The sequence below is a fragment of the Cebidichthys violaceus genome, unplaced genomic scaffold (assembly GCF_023349555.1).
Source record: "Cebidichthys violaceus isolate CVI_PGR_0920_01 unplaced genomic scaffold, fCebVio1.0.p SCAF_4, whole genome shotgun sequence".
NCBI lineage: Eukaryota > Metazoa > Chordata > Actinopteri > Perciformes > Stichaeidae > Cebidichthys > Cebidichthys violaceus.
The window spans coordinates 7,501-32,360 of NW_027176594.1; the positions used below are offsets into that span (position 1 = coordinate 7,501).

General features: G+C 42.2%; 3 protein-coding genes across 4 annotated transcripts in view; all 3 read left to right on the forward strand.

Annotated features, from left to right (window-relative positions):
• LOC137885100 (stress-induced-phosphoprotein 1-like) overlaps positions 1-6,960 on the forward strand; it is an 8,947-nt gene extending 1,987 nt beyond the window's left edge. The window contains exons 6-15 of the mRNA XM_068727245.1: positions 351-396; positions 1,274-1,364; positions 1,478-1,619; positions 1,960-2,064; positions 2,302-2,389; positions 2,766-2,787; positions 2,957-3,031; positions 4,765-4,867; positions 4,953-5,092; positions 5,952-6,960. Of these exons, the coding sequence (XP_068583346.1) occupies positions 351-396; positions 1,274-1,364; positions 1,478-1,619; positions 1,960-2,064; positions 2,302-2,389; positions 2,766-2,787; positions 2,957-3,031; positions 4,765-4,867; positions 4,953-5,092; positions 5,952-6,087 (948 nt within the window). The 3' untranslated portion in view covers positions 6,088-6,960. The remainder of the gene's footprint in view (positions 1-350; positions 397-1,273; positions 1,365-1,477; positions 1,620-1,959; positions 2,065-2,301; positions 2,390-2,765; positions 2,788-2,956; positions 3,032-4,764; positions 4,868-4,952; positions 5,093-5,951) is intronic.
• A 1,604-nt stretch (positions 6,961-8,564) lies between these two features.
• Positions 8,565-12,695, forward strand: LOC137885101 (myelin-associated glycoprotein-like). The gene is made up of 8 exons (XM_068727246.1): positions 8,565-8,710; positions 9,723-10,073; positions 10,202-10,411; positions 11,337-11,597; positions 11,727-11,808; positions 11,907-11,967; positions 12,087-12,340; positions 12,429-12,695. The coding sequence occupies exons 1-8, from the start codon at positions 8,656-8,658 to the stop codon at positions 12,487-12,489; spliced, it is 1,335 nt and encodes a 444-aa protein (XP_068583347.1). The 5' UTR covers positions 8,565-8,655; the 3' UTR covers positions 12,490-12,695.
• Positions 12,696-19,846: 7,151 nt separating this feature from the next.
• Positions 19,847-24,508, forward strand: LOC137885027 (B-cell receptor CD22-like). Of its 2 annotated transcripts, none has more exons than XM_068727152.1 (9): positions 19,847-19,996; positions 20,923-21,276; positions 21,405-21,617; positions 22,591-22,857; positions 23,179-23,439; positions 23,572-23,650; positions 23,749-23,809; positions 23,929-24,173; positions 24,262-24,508. In XM_068727152.1, exons 1-9 carry the CDS (start codon positions 19,942-19,944, stop codon positions 24,320-24,322), a joined length of 1,596 nt encoding a protein of 531 aa, XP_068583253.1. In that variant the 5' UTR covers positions 19,847-19,941; the 3' UTR covers positions 24,323-24,508. The 2 variants fall into 2 exon arrangements, with proteins under 2 accessions (XP_068583253.1, XP_068583252.1); XM_068727151.1 differs by having other exon boundaries at positions 23,569-23,650; positions 24,262-24,507.
• Positions 24,509-24,860: the final 352 nt, after the last annotated feature.

The window sequence follows — 24,860 nt, forward strand, 5'->3', positions numbered from 1 at the left end:
CCGATATTCAGTAAAAATATGCGATCTGGAGATCAGCGACGTTGCTTTCTAGTCGCCCGTCCCTGATAACCAGAGTTGGTGATTGTTGCAACAGTGGAAAGACCAACAAAGACCGTTATGATGAGTTTGATGTAGTCTGAATGAAGTGTGTTTTACAGTGGTAATGGAGGTAAACTTACCGTTTCTGTCAATGGAGTCTGGTAGCTTTGAGGAGAGCTAATTGAATGTTTTGTCCCCTAAAGAATTATTTTATTGTCCAGTTTACCATTGATTTTAGACATTCTTTTGAATAGACCTACATGATGAACCCTATAGAGTACACTGTACTAAGAGAACTGATGTGATTGCAGATGGAGAGCACAGAAGAGATGAAGAGGAGGGGGGAGTCTCTGACAGGTGAATCTATTTGCTGACCTTTAGATACACGTTGTGCTCTTTTAATAACAAGATAAACACATATTTACTTTGTTTAAGTAAATTCCGTCCATCAGATTCCAAATATTGTGTGAATTTCATTCTGACTTTTTTAAGTTTCCATCTCTTCCTCTGATACTAATGAGAAGTGTTAACCTGAGGCGGTCAGGAGGTTTTCTAAAGGAACTCTGGTGCTCTGAAACAATACCGCTGTAGTCCACAGGGGCCGCCAGAATCAGCATTACATTACATTACATTACATTACATTACATTACAGTCATTTAGCAGACGCTTTTATCCAAAGCGACTTACAATTCAGTATCTGTCTACCGTAGACGCAGCTACGGGAGACATTTTGGGGTTAAGCGTCTTGCTCAAGGACACATTGACATGAGACTAGTAGAGCAGGAGCCGGGGATCGAACCGCCGACCCTCTGATTGAAAGGCGGCCCTGCTCTCCACTTAGCCACGGTCACCCCAGCACGACGTGAACGTCCCTGGTAGTAGCTTTAATATGTCGTGTTGAGGTGAAGTTTCAAGAATGGATCAGGGACAGATGTCAGCTGGAGTTAAAACTCTACTTGGACATGAAAACCATAGAATAACTTAAAGTATTATCTACTGACGGTAAAGTGTTAAATGCTGGTTCACCCAAATTACAAAAACATATTTTCTCACATTCCATAACATGTCATTGTGAAAGATTTCACCAGTTAATGTCGGTAAAAAGTCCTCATAGTTTAAAGGTGTGTGTTTGTGTGTGTGTGTGTGTGTGTGTGTGTGTGTGTGTGTGTGTGTGTGTGTGTGTGTGTGTGTGTGTGTGTGTGTGTGTGTGTGTGTGTGTGTGTGTTTTCTCCAGTACAGGGCATTCAGATGTTCGAGCAAGGCCAGTACATCCAAGCGGTGGACATGTTCACAGAAGCCATCTACTGCAACCCCAAGGACCACAGGTGACATATGACCTCTCACCTGTGAGCTCAGCGACGGTGACCCTTCGTCTTCCTCCTCCTCTTCCTCACGTTCACTTTGGTTTCACGTCGGTGTCTCTACGCGCCTCCCACAGGTTCTATGGAAACCGCTCCTACTGTTATTGGTGTCTGGAGCAGTACTCGTCCGCCCTCGCAGACGCTCGGAGGTCCATTCAGCTGGCTGCCGATTGGCCGAAGGGGTACTTCCGTAAGGGCTGTGCTCTGATGGGGTTAAAGGTCAGCTGACAACGGACTGATACGTTCCTACACATGAAAAATAGCCTCTTGGCAAACTCTGATGCATTTACAGCAATGTTTTTATTCATGTGTACTGTCCCTTATCAACAGAAAGGTCATATTTTGCAGTTTGTGATTCAACATTTGGACTTAAATTGTACGTTATTACAATATATATATTTTTTTAAAAACCTGCGTAGTGTAAAAAATGATGTGTGTGTGTTTGTTTGTTTGTTTGTGTGTGTGTGTGTGTGTGTGTGTGTGTGTGTGTGTGTGTGTGTGTGTGTGTGTGTGTGTGTGTGTGTGTGTGTGTGTGTGTGTGTGTGTGTGTGTATTCCAGCGGTTCAGTGAAGCAGAGGCGGCCATGGAGCGGGTGTTGAAGTTGGATCAGCTCTGTAAGGAAGCCTCCAGTAAACTCCTCTCCTGCCGCGTCCTGCAGCTCACGGTGAGGAGAACCATCAAGACCTTCATGAACTCAAGTGAACTGAAGCGCGCACATAAAACCAGGAGCTGAAATCAGTCCAGTTCCAGCTCTGATGACCCGGTTGAGGCGGTTGGTTAGAGCTGAGCGTCGTCCTCGTCTAAATGTTGATTGAGTGTCTTTCTTTGGTGCATTTGAAAAAGAAAAGAGGCGTTTCCGTGAGGTGACTTTAATGCTCTTGCCTCTCGACTCTCCCTGTAGGAGCTGGGCTTCGAGGAGGAGCGGAGTGAAGCGCTGCTGGAGAAGTTCACCACCGTTCAGGCGGTCGTCACCTCGCCGGAGGCCCAAAGTAAGAGCTCAGCCGCAGCACCGCCGGTGTCCACACGGGGGCAGCACCGGCAACACTTATACTATCCATTCTCTTATGAAGAGAAAGATGTAGTTTACAGAGTAGAATATATTCAGAATATTGGATCTGAAGATGTATCAGCAATCTGGACTGAAGCAGACATGTTGCAGGAACTGTAGAGTCCAGTGGAGGATACGCAGTATGAAAATGATGTTTATTGATATGATGTTACAGTAAGTAAGTGCTGTGTCAGCACGTTGGTGTACTTTACAGCAGACTGCAGTGGTTCATCGTTTTAAATACATCTCACTGATGCTCTGCTTTTGTCGTTTTGTCTTTCCATGATGTCTACTTCCTGTCTCCTCTGTACTTCCAGCGCTGAAGCAGGACCAGAGTGGGTACGTGTCTCTAATAGACAGTAGTTCAACAGCAAATCAATCCTCTCTTCTTTTTATAGTTATTAGTTTTAATTGTTATCTTGCTTACGCTGCGTGTAGTAAAAAAAAAAAAAAAGATAATATTTTGTAAACATATTCTCCTGCTGACTTCCCTTTGTCGATCTTCCAGGAGCTGTCGCTCTCTGTGGGTCGGGAACATCACATTGGAAGTGACAGAGAAAGACGTCTTGGATCTCTTTAAAATGTAAAAACAGTGAGCGTGTGTGAGGACACGTTGCATATTTAGCCTGGAGTCATGGATTCAGTCTTTAGGGGTGAACAACAACAGAATAAGGCCGTCAACTGGAGCCCATCTAGTTGTTCCAAGACTGGACTTCACATACACTTGTTCTATGAAGGGTGATTAAAAAGCTCCAACTGTACATTCTGTTTCTTTTGAACAAACTCTGGTCGTTTTAATAACGAAGTGAGGACATAATTGACCTTTTTCCATCATTCCGTGTCGGCCAGTGTCGAGCTCACCGATAAACACATTGCATTTCCTGTGACTACTTCACAATAAAAGTCAGCTTCTGTTTTGGAAGTTAAATGCTTTTAATGTGAAGCTGCAGCAGGAAATGTTCAGTTTGCATTAGCAGTAACTTATTGTCCCAACAGACACCCAGTTCTTAATACTGCAGATATTTAAATATTGCAATACTTTCATCAGTGTGTTACCTCATTCAGCGATCGATGGCGACTTAACAGACATTTATTTAAATGAAAATACTGTATTAGAGATAATTACTTTAAGACATCTGCATGAAGCATCACAGGTTGAAAAAATTAATTAATTAAGAAACACGATTGTGTTACAGGGAAATGAGAAAAACTGGTATCACCTAAAACCATCATGACATCTTTAGTAGTTGTGGTATATTTATCAGCAGAAATATCAATATTTCACATTTCTAAATGGTAAAAGTGGTAGTAGTATCTGAGTAGTTACAGAGGTATGTTGCTAAAAAGGAATAGCTTTGGTATAGTCACTGAGGTAGTTAAAGTAGTACTTTTTGTAGTAATAATAGCTTTGGTATAGTCACAGAGGTAGTTAAAGTAGTAGTAGTAGTAGTAGTAGAAGTAGTAGTAGTTCTGTTATAGTCACACAGGTAGTTAAAGTAATACTTGTAGTATTAGTAGTAGTAGTAGTATTTGTAATAGTAGTAGTAGTAGTAGTAGTGGCTCTGTTATAGTCACACAGGTAGTTAAAGTAATACTTGTAGTAGTAGTAGTAGTATTTGTAGTAGTAGTAGTAGTAGTGGCTCTGTTATAGTCACACAGGTAGTTAAAGTAATACTTGTAGTAGTAGTAGTAGTAGTAGTGGCTCTGTTATAGTCACAGAGATAGTTAAAGTAGTATTTGTAGTAGTAGTAGCTCTGTTATAGTCACAGAGATAGTTAAAGTAGTAGTAGTAGTAGTAGTAGTAGTAGTAGTAGTAGTAGTAGTAGTAGCTCTGTTATAGTCACAGAGATAGTTAAAATAGTAGTAGTAGCAGTAGTAGTAGTAGTAGTAGTAGTAGCTCTGTTATAGTCACAGAGGTATAAAGTAGTAGTAGTATTTGTAGTAGTAGTAGTAGTAGCTCTGTTATAGTCACACAGGTATAAAGTAGTAGTAGTAGTGTAGTAGTAGTGGCTCTGTTATAGTCACACAGGTATAAAGTAGTAGTAGTAATAGTAGTAGTAGTAGTAGTACTAGTGGCTCTGTTATAGTCACACAGGTATAAAGTAGTACTTGCTTTAGTAGCAGCAGCAGGAGTAGCAGTAGCACTACTAGTTGTAGTGGTATTTGTAGCATACGGAGTAGAAGCGTTGGTGTACTACTGTACTCATAATAATGACTCTATTAGCTGTGAACACTGGACATGAAGGACGTTTCCTACAGACCTGTGTCTCACTGCTTTGCTGTAGTTTTAAAGGCTCTGCGTTTCCATGATTTCAGGGTCGGTGAGATAGAGAGCGTCCGGGTTCTCCATGAGCGTTTCTGTGCCTTCGTCAACTTCAAGAATGCCAACATGGCTGCCAAAGCCCTGGAGAAGCTGCAGGTGAGTGAGGCGCAGGTGAACGAACCCGACGTTTGTCCTCGTCGATGTCTCGGTGTACGTGACGGTGCCGTCTCCTCCTGTCCAGGGCGTGGAGCTGGGGAGCTGCAAGCTGGTGATGAGGTACCCAGAGCGCTGGACCCAGCGCACCGCGTCCCCCATACAAAGGATCAACACCAGCCTCAGCTCCAACGCTGCGGGACCACAGCAGAGCTCAGCAGCCACAGGGTACCGAGCGTCTCACTCAGACCCTGGATCTTTGTGGTGCTTTGTTTCAGAAATGTCCCCACTCTGCAGATGAACACTTTGGTTCCTTATAAAGTGGAGGATTCTATTACCAGCTTTCACGTCTTTGAGTTGCTTTAGGCTTCAGAGATTAGCCTTAAAGGGACAGGTCACCCCCAAAATCATATCCTGCAGCGTTATTTATCATTCTAGGTGGTTTTGGTGCGAGTTGCCTCGTGTTGATGGAACTAGATGGAACTCGGCTTGCGGTGCTTAAAGCGGTAAAAAACAATTGAGAGACATTTGGAAAAACTCAACAGCAATGTCTCTTTCCAGAAATCCTGACTTGGTTACTCAAGATATTCCACAGACCTTGTTGTGAACTGTTTCATGTAGGAACTATTTTCTCTCTTCTCTACGATTCAGTTGGCGGGTGAAGTTCGACAGAGAGAAAATGTGTTCCTTATGTTGCTGCTCACAACGAGGCCTGTGGTTCCTTTTGACTTTTTCAGGCGTATCTTTTTGGCGCTTTGAGCAAGTTCCATCTAGTCCCGTTATGTTAGAGAGAAGGCAGACGTCTCCAACACTCGGCATCTCACACCAAAACAATCTGGATTGACTAATGGCACTATGGGTTAGAGGAAAATTCTGTGTTTTTGATTTTGGGGTGAACCGTCCCTCAGGTTTTGGTTAACGTTAAGGTGAGGATTACACATGCCGGTGTATTGGGAAAATGATGATCATTGATGATCCTCTCAAGATGGATAGGCAGAAAAAGAAAAATGCTTCAGGAGTTCATGTGTTGATGTTCATTGTTTCTGAGTATGACGCGGGATCCTCTCCTCCGGTTCCGTCCACGCAGGTCCAGACGGTGCGCACCGATAAACGGAGACGAGTGCTTCTACTGGCGGACCACAGGCTGTTTCTACGGCGACAAGTGCCGCTTCAAACACGTAGCGGACCAACGAGGTCGAGACAAGAAACCGTGGCGACCTTAACCGTGTCCCCTCCCAACCCCAGCAGCACCAGGGCTCACGAGAGAAGGAAGCGGGAACGAGGACGGGAGGACGGGAGGACGGGAGGACGGGAGGACACCGACAGCCGAATGTGTGAGACGGAGAGAGTCGGATGCGGTTTGTGTGTGAGCGCTGAAGTCGGGGGTTGTGACTCGGACATCATGAGGAACATTACAGCGCCCGGAGCTCAACCTCCAGAAAAGACAGATTCACATGATACCGCAAAACTTCTGATGTAAGAAGGCCCTCGAAGGAATTTAATTTATTGGAAGTGAGGCGTCTCTTAGCTCCATTTGGATCCTAAAAACCCCGATGAACTCCTGGAGTCTGCATGGAGATCCCTGATCTGTGGGAAGTACGTCATCCGTCATCCAAAGGGGTTTATTTGGACGAATGCGTTTGGTTGAACCATATTGGAAACACGACCAAAAACCAGCACAGCGACAAACTGTATCTCCTGAACGCCACTGTTGAACTGCTTTAACGGTCCAGTGTGTTGGATTTTGTGGGATCTTTTAACTGAAATGTAATATTCATAACCGTCTTTTCATTAGTGTAAAATCCCCTGAAACTAGGAATTACTGTTGTTTTCGTTGAGCTTAAAAGCAGCGCTTCATATCCACACAGGGAGCAGGTCTTCTTCACGGACTCCGGCCCAGACACTGACTCCAGAGAGTCTTTGTTCATTTGATGTAACCTGAAGGTAACCTAGTTCTCCAACGGACGGGCATTCAGTTTGATGCAATGGTGCAACCTCACCACTAGATGTCACTAAACCCCACACACTGGTCCTGAAGTCAAGAGTCATTTTCATATAGTATTTGAAATGTATACATATTTGGACAAAAGAATAAATAAATAAAACCCACATTTCCGTTAGTCTCGAAAATCCTGACTTCACACACAGAATCACACTTTATTTGTTATGATGACATGTTTTTTTAGGCCAACAGGAAGTGAACCTCGACAAACAGCCAATGGGATTCTTTCATTTGATTTTGGAATTATTACAGAAAATGAACTCTGTGGTAAACAAACGTTTATGATGCTTACAGGTTTTGTTCAGTTACTGGATCTGTTGATTTCTTCATTTCAACTTTTTTACAGTCATTGTTCTGTTCATGTCATACTAATGAAATGTGAAGAGGAAGGAAGCCAGGCTGGTGTTAAACAGCAGCGTTGAACCAAACCCAGAAAACACGAGCTGACTTCAAAGACAACACCCTCCTTGTTAAAGCAGAAGTCTCCCCTCAACAGTTAGACTCTTGTCCTGCGTATGAAGATGCCTCAGACTTAAACACCGTCACAGTTACAGGAATCATGAACCCAAAAATGAGTATAAAGAGAATGATGGTTCTCAGCTTCTGTGACACGACATCATGAATATCAGTGAGATAATTTAACTTCAGATTAAATTTAGGACGCCACCAAAGTTAAACTTAAAGGAAAACTTCTAAATTTGATATTAAATGAATTAATTCTCAATCGCAGGGTTTCTACGGAGTTCTTCTCAAGGTATACAGTGAGCTATTATTTCATACACACAAATCAAATGATCAAGTTCTTTATAAGTGAAGTGTTTATTAGACTAACTGCATCACTAAACTACTCAAAATAATAAGATCGTTAGAATAAACGATAACACAAATAAAATGAATAGGATTGCATGTGACCAGGTAGAATCAGTGACTCACACCATCGATTACTGTCTATCAATTAAATCTGTCGATTGACATTTTTACATTAAATCTAGTTCAAGAGATTTATGTACTGCCCGCTTCCTCCTAAGATAGGGAGGGGAGAACGTCTCCCCCTAAGACTCCAAACTAAGACGAGGACTAACTTGTCAATTCAGGTACAGGTTATTTTGCATCAAGACTCAGTTTCCTTTATTCACAATTCTATGTGTCACTGTGTCCCTCAGGAATGGAGATGTTCATAAAACCGGAAAGGTTGGCTCACAACACCTCGTAGGGTCAGCCTTAACCAAGAGTGTCAAGATTGACCCCAAATCTTATCCTGAGTCGGTCCAGGCACATGGTAACATGGGAGTTCATCCATTAAGTGACCGATAGGTTCCTGAGAGCGGTCTCTGGACAACGTGTATCAGTTCAGATTGTGTCTTCATTGTTGTTATCACATTTCCGTGGGCGTTCGCTACACTATAATGTATATGATCGTAGCTTAAGACTCTAGAAGATGAATAATACGACCTTTGGCGATCACCTGACTTTTCCTCTAGAACGAGACGACTCCTCGTCATTTCAGCTGCGCAACTGCAGCACAAACAACTGCAAGATTGACTTCTTCATTGCCGCTTATGTATTTACAGGCATCAACGTGTTAAATGCACATTTTAACATAAAGAGGAAAAAAGCCAGGCCGGCTTTTTAACAGCTTGATAACTGTTTAACATAACTGTACCAACCCCAGAAAACACGAGCTGACTTCTAAGACAACACCCTCCTTGTTAAAGTAGACATGTTTGTGGTGACTTCCTGACATCAAGTGTTCCTGATCTACCTGCTGATTCAACAGAGAGGAGCAGCTATGAGTTCAACAGCAGCAGCCAGTGGACTTGTTGTCTTCCTTCTCTCTGTACAAGGTACTGTACATCTACATTGATATGGTGAGGCCGTTAGTGCGCCTCAGGAACACAGAGGAAGCTGTGTTTTTATGAATGAACAGATCTGATGTTATAAAATGTGGAGCAACGTTCACTTTTCTTTCTTTAGATTGAAGTCTTTACAGGACGACCAACACAGAGCTGTTTTTAACAGCAGCAGCATCTCTGTACACTTGTACCGTAACATCGTAAACTTTATGAACTGAAGAACTGTGCACCATTAAAGACAGTGAAGTTGTGTTGATGTGGATGAGAGTAACGACTGTACGTACATTAACATGATCTCTCTGTGGAACTTCCTCTAATCCTTCAGCGTTTCGACGCATTCGACCACATTTAGAGTCTGTTATTCATTTTGAGTCTCTTTGTGGATGTTTCTTCACCTTTTTGTAGTTTTGATTGTATTTGTGCTCATTTTGATTCTCTTCCTGGTTGGTGTCTCTTTCACTGACATGTTGTAAGTTAGGGCCAGAGGGGCCCCTGACACTTTGGGCCCCTTCAGTGATGCTCCCATGATCGTAGCTTTGATCTGTGTTACAGATAATTGATTCACTGACAGATGATGAAAAGTCAGATTTTGGGGTTTAAGAAAAACTAATTACATTTTTGTAAATTTAATTCACATCTGAAGTTTGTGTTTGTCGACTTTTGACTGTCAGTGATCTGTTATCTACATTTCACACTATTCTCTCACACCTCAGTCTTCTGCTTTGTTCTACAGTTTCCATTCACTCTGCAGCAGCTGACCACAGACAGAAAACCACAGAGCAAAGAACTCTCTTATTCTCATGAAGCCTTCTAATATTTAAACTTCAGCTTTTGTATCTTGTTCACTGTGTTTCAGTCGACAGGTTCAATACGTTGCTGTTCCTTCAACTGCAGAGATCACGTGTACATCGTTGACTCTTTCTTTACTTCACTACAGATGAGAGTGTGTCCTCTGATGTTGTTCTGAGTGTGACTGTGGTTCCTGATGTGCTCTGTGTTACAGTGATACAGAGTCAGGATGGATGGGGAGTGACTTACTCTCCTACTGAGGTCTGTGCTCTAAAAGGATCAACAGTGTTCATACGCTGCAGCTACACATACCCATCTAGAATACAGCACCGTGATATCAGGAACAGATTCTGGTTTACTAAAGAGAAAGATGGTGAACCTGTGGATCTGAAAACAGACTCTGAGTATTCAGGTCGTGTGGAGTACAGATGTTATGAGAAGTGGTGCAGTCTGATGATCACAGACCTGAGAGAGAACGACTCAGCTGAGTACAAGTTCAGATTCATGACAAACCAACCAGGTGATAAATATACTGGTTCACCTGGAGTCACTTTGTCCGTCACAGGTAACATTTTAATTGACATGTTAATCATCTCCAAATGTTCAACATCTAGAAAACTAGAATATAAATGTCTTGTGTGAATGTTGACCGTTTAATAAAATAACATTTCTGTTCCTTCTTCTCACTTCCAGGTCTCCAGGTGGAGGTGAGCAGATCAGATTCTACCTGGTCGTTAATGAAGTGTCTCAGCAGTTGTGTTCTGCCTTATCGTCTTTACTACTACTGGTACAAGAACGGACAGAAGATCAACACAGGATCTTCTCTTTTCGTCATCTTTGGTTCTTCAGACAGCTATTCCTGTTCTGTAAGAGGATATGAGGATCAGCGTTCTCCTTCAGTGTGTAAGTTTACTCCACTCTGTCAGCCTGTGGAGGTTCAACAACATTTCATATGCGGCACCAGACTGTCACTGTATGTGACTTTAGAGGAACCAACAACATGAAGCACAACATTCCTCAGGAGGTAGAGCTGTGGTCCACTAATCAGAGGGTCGGTGGTTCAATCCCCTCAGTCTACATGTAGAAGTGTCACACACACACACACACACACACACACACACAACAATACAATTATGATCACAGCTGTAAACACACTGAAGTCTTCTACATCTTAAAGTAGACACAGCTGTTTATTTATGAATTCATGGTGTTATTAAAAGAAACAAAAAGAACAACTAGAACTAGTAGAAGAAACATCATGAGAAACATGATAATCAGATAAACTGTCTGTTGTTTGAAATTCTTTTGTTTGTGTTTTATTGGAGTTAATTCAACATTTTTAAGTGAGACAGAATGTAAACCGTTAGTCATTCATCATGTTTGTGGTAATAAATCTGACAACATGAGCTCTGCTACAATAACAGAGGCTGGATGAAATAATGTGATTTTCATACAGTCTGTTTAGCTGACTCAGCTGAATTATTTACAGAACATAACTAGAAGTGATCTACCAGCTGGGTGGAGAAACAATCAATAACTCTCTACAACAGCTAGAAGTGAGAGGACAGACTCAGCTCACGACACAAGCAGCATCTAAAGAGAAGAATGTTGGAGTTGTTGAACATTACTAATGATTAAAGGCTTCTTATTGTCAGTTTACACCAGCAGGAGTCTCACCTGACAGCTCCAGGATCAGCACTCTGGACAGCTGCTGTGATAGATAATAGGGATAGTCTGAAACAAACAAACTGAAATATCAATTAAAATGGTAAATATTCTATGATAACGAATTATAATCTTTAAGTATGTTTATTAATTTCTCCTCCAGATGCTCCAAAGCTTCCCTCTGTGTCAGTGAGTTCCTCTGCTGAGATAGTGGAGGGCAGTTCAGTGACTCTGACCTGTAGCAGTGATGCTAACCCAGCAGCTAACTACATCTGGTACAAGGAGGATGAAGACTCACCAAAAGCATCAGGACAGATCTTCAACATCACTGACTTCAGAGCTGAACACAGTGGGAGTTATTACTGTGAAGCCCAGAACAACAGAGGACGTAGTAACTCCACCTTACATCTGACTGTTGTAGCAGGTGAATAATGTTTGTTCACCTGCATGAATCTCTTTACAACAGATTCTACTTGGTGTTGTCAGAAGACCTTCACACATGCTTGTCCTTTATTCCTCTCATCAACGTCAGTATTTCCTTTTGATTTTCCAGCAGCATGGAAATCAGCAGTCGTGGGGACAACCACTGCTGTTCTCCTGGCTGTCGTGCTCCTCGCCGTCTTCCTGTGGGTTAGGTGAGCGATTCTGCGGCGCTGTGATCGCGTTCATTAGCGCATCTAAAATATCGTTCCCTAAATCTAGCAGTTCATCCGTTGCTTGTCCTCCGTTCCAGGAGAAAGAAGTCCTCCACACAGCAGTGTGATGGTGGAGAGAGACCCGTCAACAGAGCACAGGTGAGAAAAGAAGAGTTCAAGTGTGTGAGTGCAAAAAGAAAACGTCTAGAACAGAAGTGAAGAACGGCCTCCTCAAGTCCATCGGGTATTTCACCGTGAGCTTTTGTTTGTCCCGTCAGCTAAACATGGATCTAGTGTATGACGTCGCGTCTGCTCCAGCACCGAGACAACCAGAAGAACACCTCCACTACTCCAGCATCCGCTTCGCCCAGAACCAGGAAGAGGCCCTCTACTCTAACATCAGGCCCGCTCAGCCCCACAGACAAACCGAGGAAGAGGAGGACGAGGAGGACGAGGAGGACGAGGAGGACGATGAGGAGGAGGAGGTCCAATACACTGATATCAAAACGGACAATGCCAGTAGCTCCCCGCGGTGAGCTGCACATTTTAATCTCTACATGGTTTTATTTAAATACACTTTGCGTTTCGAAACTTTCAATGTTTTAATTCTCCGTTCACAGAACAAGACGTCAAGAAGACGAGGAGGATTCATCTGCTCTGTACAGCACAGTCAACAAATGAACACAACATGGATCTGTTACTTATTAACGGGGTTTTCATTCATTTAATAAAAAACAAATAAACATGGAGTTTATTAAATACTTGTTCCTGTGGTCAGAGTTTCTGTTTGGGTTGCTTGACCCGAATTACACGAAGGCTAAATAATAAAAAGGGTTTTTCCTTTATTATAATTTGTTACAGTACATCATTCATGTGTATTAAGAGGATAGAATACACTTAAAATACAGTCAATATTAGTGTTACATTTGTCAAAAGTCTGTTTATTTCACACTATTTATGTTTTTTATTCTCATATGCACAACACAAAGGAATATAATAATTATAAAATACTGCAGAAGTTAAAAATATTGGGATGAAATATAAAATGAAATAAAACATATATTTGTATAATTGTGTATGATTATTTGTTGGGACACTCCAATCTCCCAGGCTCCCTGAAGTACTCATTGAGACTTTTTAAGCATCAATGCAGCTCAACGTCAAACCTGTTCAGATATCCGTTACAGTACTTGCAACCGTTACTTCTGTGGTGAGAGGAGCTGCGCGCAGGTGAGAGGGAGGGACAGGTGAGCGTTGCGCCTGAGATGATGAAGGCACGTGACTGCACCTGTGGGTGGGAGGGGCTGTGTGTGTGTGTGTGTGTGTGTGTGTGTGTGTGTGTGTGTGTGTGTGTGTGTGAGAATGACTAACAGACAGACAGACAGACAGAGAGACAGAGAGAGACACAGACAGACAGATAGAGAGAGAGAGACATAGTGAATGAGTCAGACAGACAGACAGTCAGAGACACAGACAGAAAGACAGACAGGAGGTCAAACAATCTTTGCTTGAATATCTCCAAGTCATGTTTTTGTGTGTTTATCAACTTCACTAATTAGCTCATATCAAACACCGGTGTGCCTGCAGGCTTTACATTGAGATAAAACTGATACAAATCTGTCAAATAAATCCTCAAATCCCCCATAACCATAGCTCCTATTGCTCCGATATTAGAACTGGAGAGGAGGGATGATTTGATGATCAGATAATGAAAACATGTATGTACAGGAGATTATTTGTTCAAAACTAATATTTCTTTGTAACGTCTCCCAGAGGACCCAGAACCCCCACACATTAAAGAAGAACAGGAGGAACTCTGGACCAGTCAGGAGGGAGAGCAGCTTCAAGGTCTGGAGGAGGCTGATGTCAAGTTCTCATTCACTCCTGTGAAGATTGAAGATGATGAAGAGGAAGCTCAGTCCTCAGAGCTTCATCAAAGACAAACTGATGGAAACAGAAGCTGATGGAGAGGACTGTGGAGGACCAGAACCAGACAGGAACTCAGATCCAGACTCTTCTGACACTGATGACAGTGATGATTGGAAGGAGACCAGAGAACCTCAGTCAGGTTTAAACTCTTTGAAACCTGATGAAGTCCATGTCAGTGATTCAAGATGTAGTGCTGGTGAGTAACTATTTACATGCTCTGAGTGTGGGAAAATATTTAGAAGAAGCAGAGATCTGAAGAGACACATGAGAATCCACACAGGAGAGAAACCTTACAGCTGCTCAGTCTGTAAGAAATCTTATAGGCATGGTTCAACTTTACAGACACACATGAGAATCCACACAGGAGAGAAACCTTTCAGCTGCTCTGTGTGTGATGAAAGATTTCGGCACAAGTCAGCTCTGAAGTTGCACATGAATACTCATACAAGAGACAACCGGCTTTAGTGGTTCTGTTTGTATACAAAAGGTGAATCTGACACACCACATGGCACATAACGCAGAGGAGAACTAATGAAAGGTGACATGTATGTATCCTGTATTCAGATTCACTATAAGTATTGCTCACACAGAGTAACTGAATAAAAATAAACATGGTGCTTTTTCCCTTCTTGAAACTAAACTGAGTGAATGTAAGAGTCAGTGGGAGTCGGCGAGTTGTTCTCTGAACACCTTCGGATGCGTACGGTATTTCTCCTTTACCTGTTGCAATAACGTCTTCTTAGACTAGTAGAGAGAAAACATCCAAATACACAATCAGCTGTTTGTTTTTAACTGCATGTATTTGTCTCACCTAATCTATAACGGAAAAATTAGGATTATAGTCCTTCATTTGCATATTTAAACATTACATTTTAGAAAACTTGGGTCTCTCTTAATGATTTTTTCTCAGATTCTAAAGTAGCTCTAACATCCACACAAAGTCCTATTTGTAGAAAATAAAGGGTAAACATGACAAACAATACACCTGCTTAACAATAACTTGTCATACTGCTCACATCATGAACACCAATGTTACGTGCCGTGTTTTCTTTGTGCCCTCTCTCTATCCACCCCCAGTGTCTATTCAGGTGCAGCCCTTTTCCAGGCCTGCCAGCTGCAGAGTGTGAGTGAACACGGCTGTTCTCAACTGCGGATGAGTGACAGGGTGGATGAGAGGCTGGGAGATCCAGACCGACAGGTCGCCCGTGGGCCAAGTAGCAGCTTTGTGTGTATGTGGATCGCCTCTGTTCAAGATCTGTGTGCTGTTGTTTGTTAGCCTGACCCATTAGGGTGTATACTATTGTGGTCTTTTGATTTAATATTGTTAATAATTAATGAGTTATTGTAAGTCTCCTGGTTCTATGTTTGATGCTCGGTTAAGCCCGACGGACCCGATTCTGGGTCTTTACCGTCCAAAAATGACCAATGCATGTAATTATGAATATGAATTTTTTTTTTTTTTTTTTTTTTTTTAAATTAAAAATCTGCTTAAAACAAACAATCCAAGACAGTCTGACACACTTCAAAGACCATTCTACATAAATTGTGTACTCAAATAAAATATTTATCACAAAATCACGCTTTTCTAGCCAAAAGTCGCTCTTCTCCGGGTTAGCATAACAAAGCTAACGGTTAGCATAGGCAACCGAAATATCAAACAGCACGAGCATTCGACACAGATTGCAGACCTACTATCAGATCGCCTCTCCGGTAAACCCTCACAAGGCTGTGAGCAACAAACACCAGAAACCCAATGCGTAATATCGTTCAAAATCATCCAAAGCTCCTTACCTTTTTCGTTGTTCTGCTGTATATCTCCGCTTATTTCCGTCAACAATATTTCTACGTATTTCCGGTGGGTCTCTGAAATGTCCCCGCGGAGAAACAAGGGCCCGGCAAACAAAAGGGACCGTGTGGGGGATGGGTGTGAATGCCGGCGAGGATTTGCGCAAATCAGGTGACGCGCCACTGTTTTACTCCTTACTGGCTAACGCTTCTGTCTATCAAAACCACGATGCCTTTGTTAGATAGCCAGGACTCAGACGCTTCTAAGGCGGGCCTTAGACTGAAATCGACCAACCACAGGCTGAGCTAGGAGACCTGGAGTGGAAGCCAGATGAGAAAATCCCATGGATGACAGACATAAACAGGCTCAGAGAGGATCCAGGCTCTCTAAATGATGCCAAACTTCTGCATATGATAGATTGAACACTATTAGTCATAAAAGAAGTGAAATATATAATTATATACTCTATAAAATTACAATGGAACAGCTTGGAAACAAATGACATTTTGGTTGACCTCGGCTGAAATCACTGCACTCTAACCTCTCTAGCTCTTGAATGCTTCACTTTATCAAAGAATACATTGTGCAGAGAGACTCTCAACCCATTGGGCTATGATCTGGAGAGGAGAAAAGCTTTCCACTACAACATTAAAAAGAAATATCTTATCAAAATTGGATTAATTTATAGTCGGAGATAAAGAATTTCAATTTGTGCTGTGTTCCATCTTAATTTACTCTTAACCAGTAACATATATACTGATATTTACAAATTAGAACAAATTTCACAAGTGTCAGCTTTCTACACTATAACAACTATTAAAATACACCTTATATTTAGACGAAAATCACTCTCTTAACTATGGGTTGCAAAAATCGAGGAGAGGCCTACAAAAAGGCTTAGGGCGGTGCGCCTCGCTCGTCTTCGGTTAGAAAAGGAAGAGCGAGAGTTTGAGCTCTGGAGGGAGTTAGAGTTTCGTAAGCAGAGACCGCTTTTAGGATGTGTGAGTTAGAGCTGCATTCAGGTTCTGTTCGCCCCTCTGCAGGTATACAGGTAACGTCAGGTTCTACTGCTGCATTTGATGTCAGTAAGAATATTTCTTTGGTCCTTGTGTTTCGTGAGTCTGAGGTAGAGTCGTTTGAGCGCATCGCTGCTGCATTGCATTGACCAGAAGAGGGCCTTACTGCTGCAGTGTAAGTTGGTCGGTAAAGCTCAGGAAGCTGGCTCTTCTCTTTCTGTGGAGGATAGTCTTGTTTATGAGAAGGTTAAAGGTGCCATTCTGCGAGCGTATGAGTTGGTGCCAGAGGCTTACTGACGACGTTTCCCAAGCCTTAAGATACAACCAGACTTTCTTTGACTTTGCTCGGGATAAAAGGATTCTTTTTGATCGTTGGTGTAAGGCTGAAGATCTAGCCTCGATGTGTGAACTCATGTTAGAAATGTTTCTCGGTCGGGTGCTAAGACTGAGAAACTGTGATTTATTTTTTTGTTGTTGTCATGATCACGGTCACTTGATCGCTGACTGTGCAGCCTGGAGACGGAAGCAGCAGGGGGCCGCTTCCAGGCCAAAGGGACTTGGGTTAGTGAAGACGGTGTCTCCCGTTGGCCAGGCCACCGCTCCAAATGTGCCACCTTGAAAGGATTGGTGTCGCTCACAGGAGAGGCAGAGGACCGGCGCACAGTGACGGTGGCTCGCAGTCCTTCATCCTCTCTAGTGCTCTGCCCTTTAGCGCCAAGTCTGCCTGTGATGCGAGTGCTGTGGTGAGAGGTATCGAAACGGGTTTGGTTCCCGCACCTCTCCACCGTGTTTATGTGCAGACCAAAGTGATTTACTGCTTTCTTCCCGTCGGCTCATGTTTTCCTGTCGATGGTGTGGATTTCATCATGAGAAACGATATATAGCGCGAGGTAAAGTGTTCCCTGCCCCTGCAGTTGTGGATGTCCCCATATCTGACTCTACGTCTGATCTAACTCAGAGCTACCCAGATGTGTTGGAAGTAGAGTGTGAGGACAGGTCTCTCCCTGTTAGTCGGTCGGTGAACGGCACCTTAAAAGACCCTGAAGGTGTAACAGAGACCGTTACTGATCCTGCAGTGTCACTGCTACGGACCCGTTCCGTCGTATGGAAGAGGGTATTATGTACTGTGTTGTGTCTTGTCAAAAAAACGGACCTTCTGCTGACAACAGCTAAAATAAAGTCTGCGGTACAATCTGCAGTCAGAAAAACTGTTGCTCCACATTCTGCTCCATCGAAGCTTAACTTGCACTAAAACGTACTGAAAGGAGTCGACCGCAAATGATCCAATAGCAGGACAGACTAGAGCAGCTTTCATCTGAATAGGGCAAAAACACACATCATGACCAATTACCTTAATTCTATTGTATGGTAAAGATTTTAAACAGCATAACTCACATTACTGTAATAGACATAAAATACAAAAAGAACTGTTATAACATGACTCTTACAAGTATCGACACCGTAAACACGTCTTCTACAAACTTCAGAACTTCAGATAGTCAAACACGCCTGTCTTATTTATTCTCACAACACCAAAATAGTATTCCGTGGTGAAACCTTTCCCACATCTCCTTTTTGAAACAGCCACTCTACAACTTCTCTAAACACAATCTAGCAAGAGGGAGAGGGAATCCAACTGACCGCTGTACAAAGTGGAACACGAGACCTGCTGCGTCAGTCACAGAACGGCTCCATGTAAAAACACAAATGTAGTTCACTTTTTACAGCGTTGTGTTCACAGAGCAGACGCTGTGATGTGACTGAGGTCAGTGGTGTCAGGTCAGATTGACAGTTTTCAGCCTCATAACAACCTAAAAACAAACCAACTTCAATAAAAAAACCACATGAGGAGATTTAAAGCTTTAGTCTAGGAAGAGACGCCGCAATTTATACATATTTTCACAAAGTGTAATCATCTATAAGTTATGAACTATTAACAATTAAAACATGATGTGTGTATATATAAATATATATATATATATATATATATATATATATATATATATATATATATATATATATATACATATATATAACCAGTATAAGCTTTGTGGGTGTATGATAGGGAATTAATCAGTCCAACACGTTCGGGGTTTTCCTCATAACTTTAGTCAAGCTTCCACAGAACCGCACCAAGACAAGTCACACTCTCTCACTACTCTTCTTCTCCCGTCACCCTATCCCCATCACATCAAGCCCCCTAAACAGCGCCGACTAGTGGTCATATCTGATCATTCATATATATATATATTTAGAATATATAAAGGTAGTATTCTGATCTTAAAGTTGATTTATGTTCATATTTGATCTCTTCCAGATGCTCCAGAGCTTCCCTCTGTGTCAGTGAGTTCCTCTGCTGAGATAGTGGAGGGCAGTTCAGTGACTCTGACCTGTAGCAGTGATGCTAACCCACATGTTAGCATGCTGACATTAGCATTTAGCTTAGAGCACCACTTAATGCAGCAAACTAGAGGGTTAACTGTCATTGGTCTGTTCATGCACACTAATAATGTGAAGAGGAAGGAAGCCAGGCTGGTGTTAAACAGCAGCGTTGAACCAACCGCAGAAAACACGAGCTGACTTCAAAGACAACATCCTCCTTGTTAAAGTAGAAATGTTTGTGGTGACTTCCTGACATCAAGTGTTCCTGATCTACCACCACTCAGAGGAGGGCCACCGCTGGTCCAGCAAGGCCAAGATCCTCTTTGTGGCACTGGTACCGCGGCGGCTAGTCTGTGGCAGGCGTCAGTCAGGTGTCACAACGGCGGCACTCGTCAAGAAGCTGCTGAGTGGGCGGAGCCACACTTTCTGAGAACACCCATTGTTGTTACCATAGGTCAGCTGACGATAGGTCAGCTGATTTATCATCATAGTATGGTATCATAGTATTTAGTTGAGTCACCTGAGCCACCCGTTCTCTGTATGCATCCTTAGAGTAACCACGTTGTACTTTTTTGTTTCTCATTCATTTTATTTAAGTATGATTTTGCTGGTTTTGAAACAAAAGGGAACATAATACACTCTTTCCAAATTATTACCTCCAAAGCTTCTCTCTGTGTCACTGAGTCCCTCTGCTGAGATAGTGGAGGGCAGTTCAGTGACTCTGACCTGTAGCAGTGATGCTAACCCACATGTTAGCATGCTGACATTAGCATTTAGCTTAGAGCACCACTTAGTGCAGCAAATTTGAGGGTTAACAGTCATTGGTCTGTTCATGTCATACTAATAGTGTGAAAAGGAAGGAAGCCAGGCTGGTTTTAAATAGCAGTGTTGAACCAACTACAGAAAACACGAGCTGACTTCTAAGACAACACCCTCCTTGTTAAAGTAGACATGTTTGTGGTGACTTCCTGACATCAAGTGTTCCTGATCTACCTGCTGATTCAACAGAGAGGAGCAGCTATGAGTTCAACAGCAGCAGCCAGTGGACTTGTTGTCTTCCTTCTCTCTGTACAAGGTACTGTACATCTACATTGATATGGTGAGGCCGTTAGTGCGCCTCAGGAACACAGAGGAAGCTGTGTTTTTATGAATGAACAGATCTGATGTTATAAAATGTGGAGCAACGTTCACTTTTCTTTCTTTAGATTGAAGTCTTTACAGGACGACCAACACAGAGCTGTTTTTAACAGCAGCAGCATCTCTGTACACTTGTACCGTAACATCGTAAACTTTATGAACTGAAGAACTGTGCACCATTAAAGACAGTGAAGTTGTGTTGATGTGGATGAGAGTAACGACTGTACGTACATTAACATGATCTCTCTGTGGAACTTCCTCTAATCCTTCAGCGTTTCGACGCATTCGACCACATTTAGAGTCTGTTATTCATTTTGAGTCTCTTTGTGGATGTTTCTTCACCTTTTTGTAGTTTTGATTGTATTTGTGCTCATTTTGATTCTCTTCCTGGTTGGTGTCTCTTTCACTGACATGTTGTAAGTTAGGGCCAGAGATGCTGAAAAGTCAGATTTTGGGGTTTTAGAAAAACTAATACATTTTTTTAAATTTAATTCACATCTGAAGTTTGTGTTTGTCGACTTTTGACTGTCAGTGATCTGTTATCTACATTTCACACTATTCTCTCACACCTCAGTCTTCTGCTTTGTTCTACAGTTTCCATTCACTCTGCAGCAGCTGAGCACAGACAGAAAACCACAGAGCAAAGAACTCTCTTATTCTCATGAAGCCTTCTAATATTTAAACTTCAGCTTTTGTATCTTGTTCACTGTGTTTCAGTCGACAGGTTCAATACGTTGCTGTTCCTTCAACTGCAGAGATCACGTGTACATCGTTGACTCTTTCTTTACTTCACTACAGATGAGAGTGTGTCCTCTGATGTTGTTCTGAGTGTGACTGTGGTTCCTGATGTGCTCTGTGTTACAGTGATACAGAGTCAGGATGGATGGGGAGTGACTTACTCTCCTACTGAGGTCTGTGCTCTAAAAGGATCAACAGTAGAAATACGCTGCAGCTACACATACCCATCTAGAATACAGCACCGTGATATCAGGAACAGATTCTGGTTTACTAAAAAGAAAGATGGTGAACCTGTGGATCTGAGAACAAACTCTGAGTATTCAGGTCGTGTGTTCTACTATTGTTATGAGAAGAAGTGGTGCAGTCTGATGATCACAGACCTGAGAGAGAACGACTCAGCTGAGTACAAGTTCAGATTCATGACAAACAAACCAGGTGATAAATATACTGGTTCACCTGGAGTCACTTTGTCCGTCACAGGTAACATTTTAATTGACATGTTAATCATCTCCAAATGTTCAACATCTAGAAAACTAGAATATAAATGTCTTGTGTGAATGTTGACCGTTTAATAAAATAACATTTCTGATCCTTCTTCTCACTTCCAGGTCTCCAGGTGGAGGTGAGCAGATCAGATTCTACCTGGTCGTTAATGAAGTGTCTCAGCAGTTGTGTTCTGCCTTATCGTCTTTACTACTACTGGTACAAGAACGGACAGAAGATCAACACAGGATCTTCTTCTCATTCCGTCTACTTTGGTTCTTTAGACAACTATTCCTGTTCTGTAAGAGGATATGAGGATCAGCGTTCTCCTTCAGTGTGTAAGTTTACTCCACTCTGTCAGCCTGTGGAGGTTCAACAACATTTCATATGCGGCACCAGACTGTCACTGTATGTGACTTTAGAGGAACCAACAACATGAAGCACAACATTCCTCAGGAGGTAGAGCTGTGGTCCACTAATCAGAGGGTCGGTGGTTCAATCCCCTCAGTCTACATGTAGAAGTGTCACACACACACACACACACACACACACACACACACACACACACACACACACACACACACACACACACACACACACACACAACAATACAATTATGATCACAGCTGTAAACACACTGAAGTCTTCTACATCTTAAAGTAGACACAGCTGTTTATTTATGAATTCATGGTGTTATTAAAAGAAACAAAAAGAACAACTAGAACTAGTAGAAGAAACATCATGAGAAACATGATAATCAGATAAACTGTCTGTTGTTTGAAATTCTTTTGTTTGTGTTTTATTGGAGTTAATTCAACATTTTTAAGTGAGACAGAATGTAAACCGTTAGTCATTCATCATGTTTGTGGTAATAAATCTGACAACATGAGCTCTGCTACAATAACAGAGGCTGGATGAAATAATGTGATTTTCATACAGTCTGTTTAGCTGACTCAGCTGAATTATTTACAGAACATAACTAGAAGTGATCTACCAGCTGGGTGGAGAAACAATCAATAACGCTCTACAACAGCTAGAAGTGAGAGGACAGACTCAGCTCACGACACAAGCAGCATCTAAAGAGAAGAATGTTGGAGTTGTTGAACATTACTAATGATTAAAGGCTTCTTATTGTCAGTTTACACCAGCAGGAGTCTCACCTGACAGCTCCAGGATCAGCACTCTGGACAGCTGCTGTGATAGATAATAGGGATAGTCTGAAACAAACAAACTGAAATATCAATTAAAATGGTAAATATTCTATGATAACGAATTATAATCTTTAAGTATGTTTAATAATTTCTCCTCCAGATGCTCCAAAGCTTCCCTCTGTGTCAGTGAGTTCCTCTGCTGAGATAGTGGAGGGCAGTTCAGTGACTCTGACCTGTAGCAGTGATGCTAACCCAGCAGCTAACTACACCTGGTACAAGAAGGATGGAAGTCTAGACCCTCCTCTCAGTGAAGAACCTCATCTTGTCTTCAGCTCCATCCAGTCCTCTGACTCTGGACAGTATTACTGTAGAGCTGAGAACCTGATGGGGAGGAAGAGATCTGAATCCATCTCTATTGATGTGAAATGTGAGTAAAACAGTTTATTAAAAGATAACAAACATCTTCAATCTGTCCAGTCTTTGCAGGAGAAGATTTCACTGATCATAACTACTTTCTTCAGCTCTACTTGCTTCACATTCAGTCTGCTGTAATTCACTGAGCAGCTTCAGGACATTTTAGGGTTTTATGCTGTTTTGAAGCACAGATTCAAACCATCACACATCCATTAGTCAGACCACCTTCAAAGTCTAAAATGCTGATACACACAAACATTCACTGTTTTTTCCTTACATTTCTTTAAGTACAACTTGTGTTTTTGTAGTAACACAATCTTAATCTCTCCTCCAGATGCTCCAAAGCTTCCCTCTGTGTCAGTGAGTTCCTCTGCTGAGATAGTGGAGGGCAGTTCAGTGACTCTGACCTGTAGCAGTGATGCTAACCCAGCAGCTAACTACACCTGGTACAAGAAGGATGAAGACTCACCAAAAGCATCAGGACAGATCTTCATCATCACTGACTTCAGAGCTGAACACAGTGGGAGTTATTACTGTGAAGCCCAGAACAACAGAGGACGTAGTAACTCCACCTTACATCTGACTGTTGTAGCAGGTGAATAATGTTTGTTCACCTGCATGAATCTCTTTACAACAGATTCTACTTGGTGTTGTCAGAAGACCTTCACACATGCTTGTCCTTTATTCCTCTCATCAACGTCAGTATTTCCTTTTGATTTTCCAGCAGCATGGAAATCAGCAGTCGTGGGGACAACCACTGCTGTTCTCCTGGCTGTCGTGCTCCTCGCCGTCTTCCTGTGGGTTAGGTGAGCGATTCTGCGGCGCTGTGATCGCGTTCATTAGCGCATCTAAAATATCGTTCCCTAAATCTAGCAGTTCATCCGTTGCTTGTCCTCCGTTCCAGGAGAAAGAAGTCCTCCACACAGCAGTGTGATGGTGGAGAGAGACCCGTCAACAGAGCACAGGTGAGAAAAGAAGAGTTCAAGTGTGTGAGTGCAAAAAGAAAACGTCTAGAACAGAAGTGAAGAACGGCCTCCTCAAGTCCATCGGGTATTTCACCGTGAGCTTTTGTTTGTCCCGTCAGCTAAACATGGATCTAGTGTATGACGTCGCGTCTGCTCCAGCACCGAGACAACCAGAAGAACACCTCCACTACTCCAGCATCCGCTTCGCCCAGAACCAGGAAGAGGCCCTCTACTCTAACATCAGGCCCGCTCAGCCCCACAGACAAACCGAGGAAGAGGAGGACGAGGAGGACGAGGAGGACGAGGAGGAGGAGGAGGTCCAATACACTGATATCAAAACGGACAATGCCAGTAGCTCCCCGCGGTGAGCTGCACATTTTAATCTCTACATGGTTTTATTTAAATACACTTTGCGTTTCGAAACTTTCAATGTTTTAATTCTCCGTTCACAGAACAAGACGTCAAGAAGACGAGGAGGATTCATCTGCTCTGTACAGCACAGTCAACAAATGAACACAACATGGATCTGTTACTTATTAACGGGGTTTTCATTCATTTAATAAAAAACAAATAAACATGGAGTTTATTAAATACTTGTTCCTGTGGTCAGAGTTTCTGTTTGGGTTGCTTGACCCAAATTACACGAAGGCTAAATAATAAAAAGGGTTTTTCCTTTATTATAATTTGTTACAGTACATCATTCATGTGTATTAAGAGGATAGAATACACTTAAAATACAGTCAATATTAGTGTTACATTTGTCAAAAGTCTGTTTATTTCACACTATTTATGTTTTTTATTCTCATATGCACAACACAAAGGAATATAATAATTATAAAATACTGCAGAAGTTAAAAATATTGGGATGAAATATAAAATGAAATAAAACATATATTTGTATAATTGTGTATGATTATTTGTTGGGACACTCCAATCTCCCAGGCTCCCTGAAGTACTCATTGAGACTTTTTAAGCATCAATGCAGCTCAACGTCAAACCTGTTCAGATATCCGTTACAGTACTTGCAACCGTTACTTCTGTGGTGAGAGGA